We start from the raw sequence: 18,242 nt of genomic DNA on the forward strand, positions 1-18,242 counted from the left end.
TCTTGGTAGATTTTTGTGCTACAGTAATTTTATGCAAATATCCTTTTTGTGTTGGTACATTTCTTTCTCTTTTTTAAAATATTTTTAATTTATTTTTGAGAGAGAGAGAGAGAGAGCGTGAGACAGCATGAGCAGGGGATGGTCAGAGAGAGAGGGAGATACAGAATCTGAAGCAGGCTCCAGGCTCTGAGCTAGCTGTTAGCACAGAGCCTGATGCGGGGCTCGAACCCACGAACCATGAGATCATGACCTGAGCTGAAGCTGGACGCTTAACCGACTGAGCCACCCAGGCGCCCGGTACATTTATTTCTTTAGGGCAGTATCCCCTGTGTAGTATTGCTGGGTCAAAGTATATACTTGTATTCTTTTTAATGTTGCCAGATTAGTTTTCAGTAAAATTGTATCAGTTCCAGAGATCCTTATAACTGTTCTTAAGATTCTTGTTTTCCTGCATTTATGTCTAAACTAGATTGATGAAAATGGTCTTGTTGTTTTCATTTGTTTCCTTGATAGTGAGGTGCAGCATCTTTTCATGTGTGAATTGGCCCTTCGTAGTTTATTTCTTCAGGTTGCCTGTGCTTGTCCAGTTTGCAGACTTAGAAGATTCCATGTCTGTTTGCTTGTTCTCTTCACTCTGGCTCTGGTGCCAAGACCATTTTCAGCACATGGTAGGCGTTCACGTAGTGAACGAAGTAAACGATACCTGGACATTCCGTTTTTAGCCATAGTCAGGGATACCCTATCTAGGCGGAGGATTCTTAGATCTGGAATTTTTTTCTTCTAGCCATGTAATACTGTTCCAGGGTCTTCTGGTTTCTAGTGTTACTGCTGAGGAGTCTAGTGCTAATCTGTTCTCTGCCCTTTGTAGGGAACTGATCTTTTTCTCTGAATGATTTTTTTCTTTATGACTGGAATTCAATTGTTTCTGTTTTAGATATGGATATAGATCTTTTTCACTAAACCATCTCCGTCTCTCCACCCTCGCCCACCCCCGTATGAAATCTGAATCTCAGCTCTAGTATTTCTACAGCTAGGGGAATTTTTTTACTTTATTTTCTGAATAATGAATTTGAGTTTCTTCTTCAAGTCTCTTATCTTTCAATAGTGATTTTAACTCCTTATGTTTTATGTCATGAAATTGTTTCCATTTGAGCTTCAGGAATAAAAGATTCAGCTCCCATAAAGGTTATTCTTTATTATTCTTTATGTTCTAATGGGATCTCCTGAAAGTGCTTAATTTTTTTCTTCCTATAATTTGCTTGCATTCTCCTCTCTGATCTGTGTGCCTCATCCGTAGGATCCGTATATTTTAGCTGTTTCATTTGTTACTGAGCCTCCGATTTAGTACTTTTTTCTGTTCCATTAGCCACGCACAGAGGTGAGGCTTCCATGCGGGTCTCTCCGAGTGCACACCAGCACATAGATGGTCACTAAAATGGCGTTTGGCAGAGGCAGACAAGCCCATAAGCTCTGTGCTCTGCTGAGGCTTAGGAGGAGTCTCCACTCCTCTTGGGTGGTTTCTCTGAGTGGAAGGGCCTTAATTTAAAAGCTTGTCCAGACCAGGAGGTCTGGGGGCAGTTCAGTTCACCACCACAGCCTCTCCTGGAAGCCTGCTAAAGTCAGCACGGCTGTGTGGACAGCCCTGTCAGTATCTACTTCCAGGACCAGGATCAGCCATTTTCAGAGGGGGTTCTGCTTTATAAGTTCCTAAGAGGACTCTGAAATCCTGGATGTTGGCCCAGTGCCTCAAGGAGTGGCAACGCAAAGCTTTCCCTCTGCTTGGTCCCTTCGCATGTATTCTCTCCCATGAGCGCTCCAGAGATTTTGATGACTCGGACGTCCTCCAGACTCATCCAGCACGTTTTGGCAATTGTCTTCTGAGACGAGGAGAAGAGATTAGGAATGTGGGCCCAGTCTTTCCATTTTAACAGAATCCAGAAGCTACCTTTTTAAAGTTTTTATTTATTTGAGAGAGAGTGCACATAAGGAGGGTTGGTGGTTGGAGAGGATCCCAAGCAGGCTTTTTGCCATCAACACGGAGCCTGATGTGGGGCTCAAACTCATGAACCATGAGATAATGACATGAGCCAAAACCAAGAGTTGGGGCGTTTAACCAACTGAGCCACTGAGGTGCCCCCAGGAGCTAACTTAAACAATACCTACCTGTTGTCCAACTTTTTCTTCACCTCTGCCTACAAAAGAGGTTGTTTTTAATTTTCATTTCTGACACTGTAGTGTAGACTAAAATACATGGAGAACCATTAGTCATGTGATACTAGTTGAGAAAGGCCGCTGATACTTTTGTGATCTGTTCAGTAAGGGAGTCACTCTTTGCAAATAACCATATGTACAAAAAGATAATCTATCAAGGTGCATTTAAAAGTAATGTTAAGGGGCACCTGGGTGGCTCAGTTGGTTGAACATTCAACTCTTGATTTCAGCTCAGGTCATGATCTCACAGTTCTTGGGATCAAGTTCTGTGTTGGGTCCCTTGCTGGCATCGTGAAGCCTGTTTGGGATTCTCTTTACCTCTCTCTCTGCCCCTCCCCTGTTTATACGTGCATTCTCTCTCTCTCAATCTCTCTCTCTCTCTCTCTCTCCCTCCCTCCCTCCCTCCCTCCCTCTCTCCCTCTCTCAGATTAAGTAAACTTAAAGAAAAATAATGTTAAGGAATTGTATATTATCATGCAGTGGGTATTGAATAAGTGAAGTTTCTAGGTAACCAAACTTTGATTGGATTCTGAAGCTTTAGTTAATTATGATGTTCCTTTTCCTTGATTGAATTTCCAATGAATGAATTCCTTGAAAATGTATACATTTTATTAGCCTCTTACATGAAATACATTGATTATAAATTAACTATTGAAGATTCAGAGTTATTATGGTAGTAAATTTGGGGGGTCTGGCATGGGGTATGCACTGTCGTGTTTTATGTCTCTTAAAATCAGTTCTTCATAACAGTACACTAAAGGTAGATATTATTTTTCCCATCATACATCTGAACAAAATAAGAGAGAACCTAAGTAACCTGCCCCAGATTACAGAGGTACATTCTACACCGAAGATCATATTTCTGGTAATTGAATTCTAAGCCCTGAGGCCTGGTTCTAGAGTTCCAGAGTCTTAGTAATTCTGCTTTACTCCCTTTCACTATTAGCATGATTGTTTAATCCTCCTCGCTCTTGTGGAATGAAACTGAATCTAGGAGTTACTTTTGAAACTTTCTTTTATAAAATGTCATTGATAGAATGTGTAGGGAAGGATATGCAATTGTATGATCTGTAGGGCAGCATAACATAGTTCTCTTTCTGCAAATTCCGTCAAGGGCAAAGCAGCCACCCTGTGTATTTTTCTTCCTGCCTGACCTTCCCCCCGTCATTGTGTGCTCTCACTCATCAGTTAATACAACATTCTATTTCTGTATCATCAACAAAACCAGTCACTTCGTTATCAACTGGCTTTAAAAAGAAATCTCACTGGCTTTCTTAATGGGCTGTGGTTGGGGCGCCTGGGTGGCTCAGTCGGTTAAGCGTCCAACTTCAGCTCGGCTCACAATCTCATGGTTCGTGGGTTGGAGCCCTGTGTCGGGCTCTGTGCTGACACTCAGAGCCTGGAGCCTGCTGAGGATTCTGTGTCTCCCTCTCTCTCTGACCCTCCCCTGGCTTCGATGTCTCTCTCTGTCTCTCAGAAATAAATAAAAGACAAAATAAAAATTAAAAAAAAAAAAAAGGGCTGTGGGAAAGAAAATCCTTTACCATTTTAAGAATTTGTCAATAGTGTTTTTCGTGAGAGTATTTTCTCTGAAATCAGAAGTATAATATCATTTTTGTATACATGACTACTGGCCAGAATTATCCCTCATTTTTCTCAATTTTAGACTGTTAATAGATGGCCAGGCGCAAGGAGCATTAAAATGAATTTTAAGTACTCTCTCATCTTTAGGACTCTGACAGATAGGAGCACCAGTGTATTTAAGCCTATGTGTAAATATTTTTATTGCAGCTTATAGTAAGAAAAAACACTGGACTTCTTTGAGTCTGCATTCCCATCTAGTCACCAACATGGTGCTGAGTCCTGTCTTTAGTTTACTGCCATGATTTTCTCTTTTATTCTCTTAGCCATAACCTTAGCACAGGTGTTTTTATATCTTGTCTAGATTGCCTAGTGCTTAAAACTTCTAGGTATTCTTTTTTCTCCACTTAAAGTGCATCTTACTTATGTAAAACTACTTATATTAAAATTTTCTTAATGTTTTATTTATTTTGGGGGGGGGGCAGCATGAGCAGAGGAGGGTCAGAGAGAGAGGGAGATACAGAATCCGAAGACAGGCTCCAGGCTCTGAGCTAGCTGTCAGCACAGAGCCTGACGCAGGGCTCCAACCCAGGAACCATGAGATCATGACCTGAGCTGAAGCCGGATGCTCACCTGACTGAGTCACCACGCATCCCATATGTGAGACTACTTCTAAATCAAGGCTCTTAGTATTTTCAAACCTTTCAGCAGCTTCCCAGGGCATTCAAAGTGTGTTCTAACTGCTTAGCCTAATGCTCGGGATCTCCTGTGATCCGCCCCAGCCTGGCGTTCCAAACTGTTTCCCACTGCTGCTTGCAGTGTCATTCCCATTCATACCTAGCTCAGTGAGTGTATAGCCTGTTCTACCACAGCCTGGAAGTTAACGTAACATAAGTTGCAATCTAACTTATTTGTGAATAAGGGAAAGATAGTTTAACCTAGAATTCCTTGTTTTATTGTGATTATTTTTCCCTCCCAGCATATTAATATATTGAGTCCCCAAATAACAGTTCAAAGTACAGTGTCCTCGTAGAGTGAGTTAGAGCAAATTGCCCAGGGCACTGTCTTGTACGTGGCACCTGTTCATCCCGTGTTTTCCTTTCATGCTGGTGGGACCAGACCGTGGTATGGCAGTGATTATGGTACAGCTCTCCTGGATATCTTTGAAGTTTGCTCTCAGCTCTGTGACTTGATATTCTTCGTTAGCTTTTCCTTAAACCACACTATTTTTGCTAGGATTATTCTTCTTCATATGTAATGTTTACTGAATCATGATCTCAGATCTTAGTGCTTTAAAACAACCATTTGTTCACTTTTGTTCTGTGACTTGAGCTGGATTGGTCAAGACTTCTGCTGGTTTCACCTGAGGTCACTGATAGGACAGACTTATCTGGCTGCTCCCTGGTGCTTAATGGTCCCAATGGCTTTCTGTCCCTATCTGGACCGGAACTGTCCACCTTGATTCCTTTGTGACTTCTTAAGTCTCCAGGAGGCTACATGAAGCTTTTTATGTGATAGCAGAAGCTTTTCCAGAGAGCAAAAATTTATGCTACAAATTCAACCATCACTTTCATTTCTTTTTCCTAAATACCTTTATTGAAGTGCAGTTTATCTACAGTAAACACAATTTGATACAAGTACAATTTGATAACTTTTGAAACCATCACTACAATCAAGATAGTGAACAGGTCATCATTCCTACAAGTTTCCTTGTGCCTTTTTGTGATTCCCTCCTAATGCTGTAATCCTTCTTTCTCCCTTCAACCACTGATTTGCTTTCTGTCACTACAGAAAAGCCACACTGGTTTGACCATTTGTCTCTTGATGGGCATTTGAGTTGTTTTTAGTTTTCACTATCACAGGCAAAACTCTTAGGAAAATTCATGTACGCACAGATATCTGTATGGGCGTACTCAAGACTGGAACAGCCAAATCATGAGCTAGGTGAACGTTTAACTTTCTAAGGAAACGTCACACTTTTTTTGAAGTTGTATTGTTTTATGTTCTTACCAGCAGTGTATGAGAGTTCTCATTCCCCTTCGCCAATCTGTGGTATATGGTGTGATGTTTTTGGTTTTAGCCATTCTAATGGATGTGTAGTAGTAGCTCATAATTTTGATTTGTATTTCTCTAATGAAAAATTATATTGAACATCTTTTTATTTGCCTTGTATGTCTTCTTTGGTAAAGTGTGTATTCACTTCATTTGCTCATTTGATTGATTGGGTTCTTTGCTTTCTTATTGTCAGAGTCCTGGAGTTCTTAATGTATTTTGGGTACACGTCCTGTATTACACATATACCGTGTAAAGAATTTCTCCTAATAGGTGACTTGTCTTTTCAGTCTCTTAACTGTGTTTTTTTTGAATGATGTACTTAATTTTGATGAAGCCCGGTTTGTCTATTTTTATTTTATGCTTCATATTTTGTTTTTATATCTTCTCCTGGAATTCTTATTTAGGTTTTAGATTTAAGTCTGTGATATGTTTTGAGTTAATTTTTGTACATGGATCCAAGTTGAAAATTTTCAGTTTGTTGAAAAGGTTCCTGCTTCTATACAACATTTGTTTGCATCTTTGTCCACATATATGTATTTTTGTCTGTATTTGGTTTTCTTCTGTGATGTGTTTATTTGCCTGCCCTTATGTTAATTCAGCAGCATTTTGATTACTTTAGGTTTGTAGTAATTTTTGAAGTCAGTGTTAATTTTTCAACTTTGTTCTTTGTTTTCAAAGTTGCTTCCACCATTGTAGGAACTTCTATTTCCATATGAATTTTTGAGTAACCGTGTCTGTTTTGATGAGGATGCTGCTTAGATTTTGATCGAGGGTGCATTGAATCTGTGGACCATTCGGGGAGAGTTATTATCATAGCACTATTGAATCTTTTGACCTACAAACAAGATAAATCTCTTCATTTGCTTAGATATCTTTAACTTCAGTGTTTTGTCATCAGCCTACAGCTATTTCACATCTTCTGCTAGATTTCTTCTTAAGTGTTTCATATTTTTGACCCTATTGAAAACAACATGTTAATTTTCTTCTTGTTCTTTACATATATGGAAATGCAGGTGATTGTTCTGAATCGATCTTGTGTACTCCAGTCATGTTAAACTCACTCTGGTACATTTTTGGTAGATTCCATCAGATTTTTCTACACAGATGAAGATGTAAAAGGACAGTTTTCCTTTTTCCTTTCTAATTTAGATACCTTTTATTTCTTGCCTGATTTTACTGGTTAGATTGTCCATTACAGTGTTGAACAGAAGAAAAGCATTCAGTCTTTCACTGTTAAGAGTGATGTTGTAGGTATTTTGCAGATCTCCTATATCAAGTTGTGGATGTTTTCCCTTTCTTGCTAATTTTCTCACAGTTTTTACTCAGGAATGCTTTGTAGGATGTTTAATGCTTTTTCTGCATTTGACACTATTATTTTTTTTTGGTTTATTAATATGGTGAAATACATTTATTGATTTTTTAAAATATTAGACCAATCTTGCATTTCTGAATAAATCTCATTTACTTATGTATTTTTCTGATAATATATTGTTAGGTTTAATGTGCTAAAAATTTGTTTAGAAGCTTTACATCTATGTTAATGAGAGATGCTGGTCAGTAGATTATTTTCTTATAGTGTCTTTGGTTTGGGGATGAGGGTAAATGCTGGCCTCATAAAATGAGGTGAGAAGTGTCCCTTCCTCTTTGGTTTTCTAGAAACTTTTGTGTTAAATTAATATTTCTTCAATATTTGGTAGAATTCACCACTGGTACCACCTGAGCCTAGTTTTCCTGTGGAAAGGATTTTAGTTAAAACTTGTTTCTTGAATAGATAGGCTTATGCAAGGTGATTGTATTGCCAGTTTGTGTCTTTCAAGGAATTTGCCTGTTTTATCCAAGTTGTAAACTTTTTGTTAGTTTTTCAGTATACTCCCTCATTACTTAAATATCTCTAGACTCTGTAGTGATGTCACTTCCCTTGTTTCTGATAGTGGTTATCTTTTGTTTCCCCCATGACCAATTTAACTAGAGGTGTATCAGTTTTAATGATATTATTTTTTTTTTATGTTTATTTCTTTTGAAAGAGAAAGCAAGCAGGAGAGGGGGAAGTGGGAGGGAGGGAGAGAGAGAGAGAAAGAGAGAGAGAGAGAATGAATGAATGAATGAATAATAAGCACAGAGCCCAAAGTGGGGTTCAGTCCCACAACCGTGAGATCATGACCTGAGACAAAATCAAGAATCAGATGCTTAACTGACTCCACCAACCAGGCCTCCCTAACAATCTTATTTTTTTTTTAAATGTTTTATTTATTTTTGATACAGAGAGAGACAAAGCATGAGAGGGGGAGGGGCAGAGAGAGAAGGAGACACAGAACCGGAAGCAAGCTCCAGGCTCTGAGCTAGCTGTCAGCACAGAGCCCAACGCGGGGCTCGAACCCATGAACGTGAGATCTGACTTGAGCCGAAGTCGGAGGCTTAACCAACTGAGCCACCCAGGCGCCCCAACGATCTTATTTTTAAAAATCCTAGAATTTGGTTTCATTGAGTTTATTTTTATTTTCTATTTCATTGATTTCTGCTCTGATCTGTATTATTTCCTCTTTTCTTTTTCTTTCTATTTTTTAATTTACTTGGGGTTTCATTTGCTCATAAGGTAAAGGCTGATGTCAGTGATTTGTGATTTTTCTTTTTTTCTGATACAGCTTTTTAAAGCTCTAAAATTTGCTCTTAAGTACTGCTGTAGCAACATCCCATAAATTTTAGTGCACTGGATTTTTTCAATTTCCTTTTTATGTCTTTGGTCTGTGAATTATTTAGTTTCAAAATATTGGAGAGTTTTCCAGAAATCTGTTACAGATTTCTAATTTAATTCTACTGAAGTCACGGAACATCTATTGTACACATTTTGTTTTTACATATGGTGAAACCACAACATAGATTGCTCTTGTTTAAAAATGGAGTTACTTTTTTAAAAAGTGTAACTGAAACAAAGGAAATTTGGGTTAAATTAATGCAACTGCTTTTTCTGACTTCTACCCCTCCTCTGAGGACTCTGTTTATGTGTAGATTAGACCGCTTGAAGTTGTCCCACAGTTCACCAGTGCTCTTTGAGTTCTGTTTTGGATTTTTTTGTATGTGTTTCATTTGGATAATCTTCACTGCTTTGTTTTTATGACCAGTGAATTTTTCTTTTGCAAGTTAGTCACATCCAGTATATTTTTAGTCTCATGTTGTAGTCTCTATCTCTCAAACATGGTCTCTATATTCCCTAACCTTTTGAACATGTGGAATGTAACTGTTTTGATGCCCTTCTGTACTAATTCTCACACTTAACTGAATTCTGGATCATCCTTAGTTGGTTGATTTTTCTTCTCATTGTGTCTCATGTTTTTCTGCTGATCTGCATATGTGCTAATCTTTGATTGGATTGCCAGACATTGTTATTTTAGTTTGTTATGTGCTGGATATTTTCATGGTCCTATACATTGAGTTTTGGTCTGGGATGAAGTGTTGATTACTTGGAGACAGTATATGTCCATGTCTTATGTTATGCTTTGTAATGCGGGTTTTGAACAATGCTCATCTAAAGGTGATTATCCCCCGCTGTAAGGCAATACCCTCTAGGATTACCACAGGATACCTGAGGACCACATTTCTGAGTGTTCTAGCCTGTGAGTTATGAGTTCTTCAGGCTGTGGGGCAGGCGCTGTTCTCAGGACTGTTTGAGCACCGGGCACTTTCTCTTTACTAATTAATCATTTTGGTGGTTTTCTCTCCTGCCTGGAGTCATTTCTTCACATGTGTGTGTGTGGTACTCCTGGGTTTTGTCTGTGAGCAACCTCTCTCCTCCCTGGGACTCTTCTGCGTGCATTGGATGCCTTGTTCCTCTTGGACTCTCAGCTTCTCTCCTCAAGTCAGGGAGTATGCCAGGCTCTGCCTCAGTTCCTCTTCTCAGTGCTGTGACCTGGAAACTTGCCCAAGGGAGTAAGGTGGGGCAGTTTCTCATCTCGGGATCACTGGCCTTCAATTGCTTCATGTTGGTGTTTTTTTGTTTGTTTGTTTTGTTTTTTTATTTATTTTTGAGAGACGGAGAGAGCCGGTGCAAGTAGGGGAGGGTCAGAGACAGAGGGAGACACAGAATGGGAAGCAGGCTCCAGGCTCTGAGTGTCAGCAAAGAGCCTGACGTGGGGCTCGAACCCACGAACCGTGAGATCATGACCTGAGCTGAAGCTGGACGCTTAACTGACTAAGCCACCCAGGTGCCCCATGTTGGTGTTTTGAAAACCATTGTTTCTTATGTTTTGTCCACGTTTTTGTTTTGTTTTGTTTTCAGATGAGAGCATAAATTGGCTTCAATTTAAACCATCTTGATTGGAAGCAGAAGACCTTTCTTTCTTTCTTTCTTTTTTAATTAATGCTCTGATATCAAAGTGTGGTAGGAAGTATTAGGAAAGATAATTTTTGATGAATATTCATGTCCAAAGAGCCATCACCTATTTTTGAGTGTGTGTGACTGATGGATAGCTGTTTTTAATCATTTCAATTTAAATACATTCATGTAACTGAATGTATAGATCTGAAAGATTATACAGAAATTTCAGGTAATTATCTTCCGGTAGGATTTGGGTGATTAATTTTAGGTATTCGAACATGTATAATAATAAATAAAGCTAAAAACAGGAAGCAACATTTACAAAGCAGTAAAGAATTAAAAAGTGCTAGTTTGTTACTTCAGCCTTATTTGAAGCCTAACGACAAGATGTTGGGATAGAAGATACATTTCTAAAATCCTCAATTGCTTCTCTCTTTATTATTATAAAAGTCTTTGTAATGCATCATTGGGGCTAGATGCATGAATCTGCTCTATTCTACATGATAAAAATGGTATGTCCTAAGGAAAAAATGTACAGTGACTTGAATTCTGAAGCATATGGTGAATTCATCTCCAGTAGAAGCATTGATAATGGTAGAGGAAGGTATTAGGATTGCTTCTTGCAGGTGAAGCATTAATTATATCTAACAGTTGATTTGTATCATGATGGAATGGTATTTAAAATTTAAAATTATTTGTATTTATGTCATGTAGTCATAGAATAAGTTTTTAAATGCTTTTAATTGTGAGTAGCAAGGGGAAACTTCCCAAATGCCTAACAAAACAATGGCAGACAAAGCAAAATACAAGCAAGCAATAATATTCATGCCATCAACCACACTGCCATCTCCAGATTTCAAACACTTCTCCTAAACTGTGAAATTATCTGAGGTAGTTTGCAGAATTTTTCAAATCTACATTTACAGTTTGCAACTGAAAAGAAATGATACTTCTCTGAATATTCATACTCTGTAACTGAATTTAATGCATTATTAATATCCTTTAAAACTATTTCCAGTTCTTTTAATTGGTGTTATTAGAGACAAGTCTTTGTTCCATTGTCCATTTAAGTAATGACTTCTTTTATCCTCTTGATAGCCTTTATTCTTACGTATCTGTGACCCTTAGTCATGATATACTAAAGAAAGAAGCATGAGGACTTGCCATTCACGTTGCTTGCAAAAATGGTTCAGCCTCTGTAATGACAACCACGAATCCAGCAGTATGCCCTGGAGAAGGAAGAGATTAAGATAGGAGATGATACCAGGGAAGAGAACTCCAAGCTTCTTTATTTTGTCTTCTCATTTTCTTAGAAAAAAATTTGTGTGTACGTGTGTATGTGAGAGAGAGAGAGAGAAAGAGGGAGGGAGGGAGCGATGGGAGGAGAGAGAGAGTGCGTGAGAGTGAAAGCAAACGTGTATGCACACTGTAAGAAGGTGTTGGGACTGCTCTTGCCTGTAGATTAAGCAGTTGGATTCTTACTGCCAGGATGTTGAGGATGGGAAGGCAAAGGCCATCATAACACTGCATAATAACAGATTGGATATAGTTTACAATAAAGATGCTACTTTAAAAAAAATTTTTTTTTTTAGTTTATTTAATTTTGAGACAGAGACAAAGCACGAGTCAGGAGGGGCAGAGAGAAGAGGGTGAAACAGAATCTGAGACAGGCTTCAGGCTCTGAGCTGTCAGCACAGAGCCTGATGCGGGGCTTGAACCCACGAACCGTGATACCATGACCTGAGCATCGAAGTCGGACGCTTAACCGACTGAGCCACCCAGGCTCCCCTAAAGATGCTACTTTTAAGGATGACCATTTATTACCAGAACTTTAAAAATTGTTCAAAGGCAGGACTTGTGCAAAGGCAGGACTGTTAAGGAAAAGGTCAGTGAGCTCTGGAACTATATAGCATTTAATGTACATGTGAAGCTATAGATACTTACTTGGTAAGATTGATACAGAAGACTAGAAGAGTAAATCAAGCCATTTCTAATTTCATCTAGTACATCACATGTATAAAATTTTCTAAATGCTGTTGCAAATGCTGTATCTTCCCTGGCATTATAGTCTTGTAAGCACTTGTTAAAATTCCAAGTATATTATTAGCATTTGATATTCTGAAATATTGAACTTCTGACCTTGAGTGACTGATACTCCAGACAGCATTTGCACGTTACCCATCTAAGTGCCAGACCCATATCATTTTACTTTTCTAGCCCATCTAAGAGCTTACAAATTTTAAAGAGTCACTGGTCTGTATAGGGGTTATGATGTTTGATATGGTTTGATTTGTATCCATTTTCCTTTGATCCCATATTCTCCACATTTGAAGAATGTAAAATTGCACATGAGAAATTAGGATGATCTCAGCCTCTTTTCTTTTGTGTCTCAATATATCGAACTAGAGTTTTGATATACGTTATGAAATAGTAACATTCATAGGTTAAGAACAAAACAAAACAGAATACATTGCTAAAAAATTTTTTTTCCTCTGGTGTTCCTTTAAGTGAAAAACAGAAGCAAGTACTGGGAAAAAATGTGAAAACTTGAATAATTTTTTTTTCAGTTTTATTTGTCCTGCTTTGGGTAAAAGCCCACCTGCTTCTAAAATGATAAGAGTTCACTATGAGTATATAGTAGCTGGGGCCAAGCAGTGGCCACTCCCTCAGGCCTAACAATGTTTGGTTCGAAACAGCTAACTATAGTATTTTATACACTTACATTAATGTGTAGTGATTGTTTGAGCTTCACAATTCACGACTGTGTGCCATGATCATGCAGTGTTTTAATACAGTTTATATTTTAAAAGCATTTTGTTAACTTAGAAAAATTAACCGATATTCAAATTTGGAAATTGAAGGTTTGCTCTGTTTCACTTCTGTGTCTTCATGTGTTTTATAGCAAATCAGAGGCCAGTTGATTGAATTTTGAAATATGTAAATATATTCTGAAGTTATCTTGTGTAAACTTTGATTAGAGTGAAGACTTTCCTACTGTTATTTGGTGATGTTGTTGCTTTAAAAATTAGAAAAATTAGTTGCCATATTGCTGAGTTCAAAAAATTGTATATATTTTGCAAAATAATCATCTGCTGTTGAATAGTATATTTTAGAGTATTAATGTCTACAATATAGTATATACTGTTGATTTCAATGACATCTATGTATTAAAAACTCTTCGTGGGTTATATTAAACAATATGGGTTATTTTAAAACAAACTCTTTTTTTTAATTGGATAATTAGACCACAGTGCTGCAGAAGAGGGTTTCCAAGAGTAAAGTGTTTTCAAAGTAAGAATATAAAAATGAAATATAAAAAGTTTTAGTCATAGCCTTACCCTTTAATTCATGGCAAATAAAATTTATCTTTCAGACGGCATATGGCTACGTCTTGTTTTTTCATATCACATCTACGAGAGGGGACAAGTACCTTTATGAACCAGTGTACCCCAAGTAAGTTCATTGTCTTTCATTCTCTTGACAGTTGACTTGCATACTTTGTATTCATAAAAAACATCCCAGTTTTGCATTGTCTGAAATGAATAAAATAAAGCCAAGCCAATATTTTAAAAATTGTATGTCAAAAATAACCAGGCCTCTGAACTCTCGTTACTTCAATAAGGGATTCTATAGCTAAATAAGTCTGGGAATCTTGGGTGAATGTACTGTCTCCCTTATTGGACATTCAGGATCACTACTAATATACTCTAGCATCCTCTAGGCCTTATTAGGGAGGAGGTAAAACATCAGGAGGGGAAGAAATGAAGTGTCAGTATAAGTTACTGACACTTTTTCCTGTATATTTTTATACATGCATAGAAAAAAGTATACCCCAAGCAGTGGTTATCGCTTCATTGGTTAGAACTTCATATTTAAACTATATTGTTGTGTATGTTTTGTATTTTTTTCTTAAGATTTTTGCCTTATTTTTGAAATAAAAGAACATTTTATTGAAAGAACTTTTGAAATAAAAGAATATCCTAATTTTTTTTGATGTCATCTTTTTTTTTGTTTTATAGTTTATTGTCAAGTTGGTTTTCATTTAACACCCAGTGCTCATCCCCAGAAGTGCCCTCCTCCATGCCCATCGCCCCCCTTCCCCTCTCCCCCTCCCCCATCAGCCCCCAGCCCCCAGTTTGTTCTCAGTATTCAGGAGGCTCTCATGGTTTGCCTCCCTTCTTCTCCCCAACTATTTTTCCCCTTTCCCTCCCCCATAGTCCTCTGTTAAGTTTTTCCTGTTCCATTTATGAGTGAAAACATACGGTATCTGTCCTCCTTTGCCTGACTTATTTCTCTTAGCCTAACACCCTTGAGTTCTATCCACATTGCCACAAATGGCCAGATTTCATTTTTTTCTCATTGCCATGTAGTTAGTATTCAATTGTATATATAAACCACATCTTCTTGATCCATGCATCGGTTGGTGGACATTTAGGCTCTTTCCATGATTTGGCTTCTGTTGAAAGTGCTGCTCTGAACATCAGGGTACATGTGCCACTATGCATCAGCACTCCTGTATCCTTTACGAACATCCTAATTTTAAAGCAAAAGATCAAACCATTAAAGCTGGGTGAATGTATAAATGAATACTTATCACATTTGTGGATGGTAGAAGATGGTCAGAATTTATTAGGTATGTAAGAAATTAGATGAAAAATATATTTCAGTATATGAAAGTTTTTAAGTTTCTGAAAAGTAACAGGAAAAAAACATTAAAAGTAACTGGAGAAAGTTTTTATTAGTAAATAGGACCAAGGCTTTCTATTTTTAAATTTTATAAAAGATTATATTTTATGTATAAAATGTATCTTATACGTTAAGGAGGCAAACTGCTAAGAAACACAAAGGGTTTAAAAAGATAATAGGTAAAAGTAATCTCGAGAATAAGAGGAAATATAACTAACAACAAAAAGTTATTGTAAATTTGAACTCAAACTAAACACTAGGAACTCAGAACATTAAAAACAGACTTTCTAGAAATGTACACTTTTAATATGTACAGATAGTTTTTGGTTTTTAAGAAATTATTATTTAAAAATATTAAGAGAGGATGCCCCTTAAGTAAGTAGGAGTTCTGATAGTGCATGAACCTTGCTGTATTTGACAGTATATAGGCTAGAGAACTAAATAAAATACATTACATTTTTTTAAAGTGTGGGCTTCCTCCCACTACTCTGACCGTCCTGGGTGTCCGTGTGTGGCTCAGTGACCATGTACTGCGGTAGCGCGGCGTGGGGAGCGCATGGCGGCCGCCAAGGGGCTGGGCTTTGGTGTCCTTTAGACCTGGAACCAAACGCCTGCTCTTCCTCTTGTCAGCTGTGTAACTTCTATCAAGTAACACCTTCCAAACCTCAGTTTCCCCATCTGTACAGTGAGATAACTGTGGTAATTATTTCATAGGATTACATGAGATCATGCACACTGAGTGCTTCCACAGCTGCCTGGTTTGTGAGAAAAAAAGGACAGCTGCTGTTATTAATACTATTAAATACTTCTTCCTTCACCAAAATTTTACTTTGTTTCTAATATTTTAAGTCATTTTGTATGTATAAATATATAAAAAGTGACTTAATGTGTAAATCATATTTTGTATGCATATGTTAAGTGATTTTTAGTTTTTTAATATTTCACTTGATAATGGACTTGTTTCCCAGATTAACTTCTGGTAATTGCTACATAAAATCAAACAAACTATCTTATAGGGAAACGGTTTTTGCAGAGCAGAACAGATTAGAATCCACTTGTGTATTTTAGGGCTGGACTGCTGTCGCCAGGTTACTTTGCCCAGTTAGTTTCTTAGATTTTCTTTAGAACCTGTTTATAAAATGGCAATAAGAATATTTTTTCTACCATTGTTTGGAGGATTATAGGAGTTGATGTTTTTAAAACTTGGGAAGTGATTCATACATAGAGTTGAGGAGAGTTTTAAAAAACGTGTAGGTCTGACAGTGTATCACCACCACCATCTGTGCCACTGTAAGCACAGTGTCCCAGTGTTCTGAGCACTTTTTCAGGCTCATTTAAGCCTGTAACAACCCTGTGAGGCAGTTAGGTACAGTTCCCACAGCACAGAGAGGCCAGGTAACTGACGGTAGGTAGTCACACAGGAGGAGATGGCATGGCCATGGTTCAGACACGAGCTTTGTAGCTTACAGTGTGTTCCTCTTTTTTTTTTTTTTTAACTTTTTAAAAAAGTTTATTTATTGAGAGAGAGATGGGGGAAGGTGCAGAGAGAGGAGAGAGAGAGAGAGAATCTCAAGCAGGCTCTGCACTGTCAGTGTGGAGCCTGATGCGGGGCTCAAATCCACAGACCCATGAGATTATGACCTGAGCCGAGGTTCAGAGACAGACCTCAACGGACTGAGCCACCGAGCTGCCCCGGTAGTGTGTTACTCGTAACAACTGATACTTTACTGTGTCAACCTTACTTATGCCCATCTAGTCATTTGTTAGTGTGGGTTTTATTTGGGGAGTAGGGAGTCAGCAGTAGGACAACGGATCTGGAGTGGTTTGTATGTAATAGTTCTGAAGAATAGAGACAGTGAGGCCAGTAGTTGTATTCTGTTCAATTATAGAAACACTGCCCTCCCTTGTTCTCTTCTCTAAATTTTATGAGTTCATCACATGAGTTTTTCCAGAGTATCTCAGCTTCCCTGTATTAGGTGACAGCGTCTTGCCCTTAGCCTGCATGTCGTTTTCCATTGTGCTCCATCTGAGAACAGGCCAGGTGTCCCTGTCGTCATTTGTAGTTCCCACACAGTGTTTCCAGCATCCTTCCAGTCAATGTTGGGAGTCTGCCTTCAACAGTGGTGGCAGGCTTATCAAATGATACTTTACCCTCAAAGGTCATTTATTTCTTTGGTTAATAAATGTTTCACCTCTTTTCTCTTTTGTGCCTTTGTACATTTCATTCTGCATTAAAATGTTCCTTCACGTGAGCTACACAGACCAGCAGATGGGCTTGTCCACGAAAGGTCAGCTTGGCTCTGTCTTCCATGTCTTAGAGCCGGCACTGAAAGTAATGGAGGGGCCCGCCAGGGAATAAATCAGAAATAACTGTGCTTAGCGTTAGGATGTGTTCATTTGTTTATGTTTGAGTTTAGTAGATCTTAAAACTGCAAATCATATTTAATTTTATTATAATGAAACATTTAAATAGGTCAGCATAATGTATACTTGGTTGAGAATAGAGATTTTTTTCTTTTATTCTGTCTTTCCACTCTTAGTGTCGGCCTCTTTTGTCAGAGACCAGCCTTTCTAAGGACAAAGTTCCATTAAAAAAAGAATTGTGCTAAAATTTAGTAAATTTAGTTATCTAATATTAAAGATATACAGATAATCTTCACTGAAAAAACCTCCAAAAGAACTATGAAAACTCAGCCTCTCATTTCCTTTCCTTCACCCCCAACATAGTTTATTAGATTTCAGACTTTTTACCAGCTGACTTAAAGAAGTAGTGTCAGGTGGGAAGCAAGTAGGGCTTTTAAAAATTTTTTTTAGATGTTTATTTTTTTTTTATAATAGTTTATTGTCAGATTAGTTTCCATATGACACCCAGTGCTTCTCCCCACAAGTGCCCCCCACCATGACCATCACCCCCTCCCCCTCTCCCCCTCCCCCTTCCGTCCATGGTTCGTCTCCAGTATTCAGTAGTCTCCCTTGATCTGTGTCCCTCACTCTTCCCCGCTCTCTTTCCCCCTTCCTCTCCCCATGGTCCCCTGCCAGGTCTCTCCTGTTAGACCTATGAGTGCAAACATATGGTATCTGTCCTTCTCTGCCTGACTTATTTCGCTTAGCATGACACCCTCAAGGTCCATCCACTTTCCTACAAATGGCTATATATCATTCTTTCTCATTGCCATGTAGTACTCCATTGTGTATATATACCACATCTTCTTGATCCATTCATCAGTTGATGGACATTTAGGTTCCTTCCATGATTTGGCTATTGTAGAAAGTGCCGCTATGAACATTGGGGTACATGTGCTCCTATGCCTCAGCACTTCTTTATCCCTTGGGTAAATCCCTAGCAGTGCTATTGCTGGGTCATAGGGGAGGTCTATGGATAATTTTTTGAGGAGTC

General features: G+C 38.2%; 1 protein-coding gene across 4 annotated transcripts in view; it reads left to right on the forward strand.

Moving 5' to 3' along the window:
- The window catches only part of RIC1 (RIC1 homolog, RAB6A GEF complex partner 1), a 106,383-nt gene that overhangs the window by 14,089 nt on the left and 74,052 nt on the right, over window positions 1-18,242 (forward strand). For 3 of the 4 annotated variants that reach the window (XM_029920124.1, XM_029920126.1, XM_029920127.1), the window contains exon 2: window positions 13,533-13,612. The exons of the other annotated variant lie outside the window; for it this stretch is intronic. In XM_029920124.1, coding sequence (XP_029775984.1) covers window positions 13,533-13,612 — 80 coding nt within the window. The remainder of the gene's footprint in view (window positions 1-13,532; window positions 13,613-18,242) is intronic. 4 annotated transcript variants of the gene reach the window in all.

The sequence above is a fragment of the Suricata suricatta genome, chromosome 13 (assembly GCF_006229205.1).
Source record: "Suricata suricatta isolate VVHF042 chromosome 13, meerkat_22Aug2017_6uvM2_HiC, whole genome shotgun sequence".
Lineage (NCBI taxonomy): Eukaryota > Metazoa > Chordata > Mammalia > Carnivora > Herpestidae > Suricata > Suricata suricatta.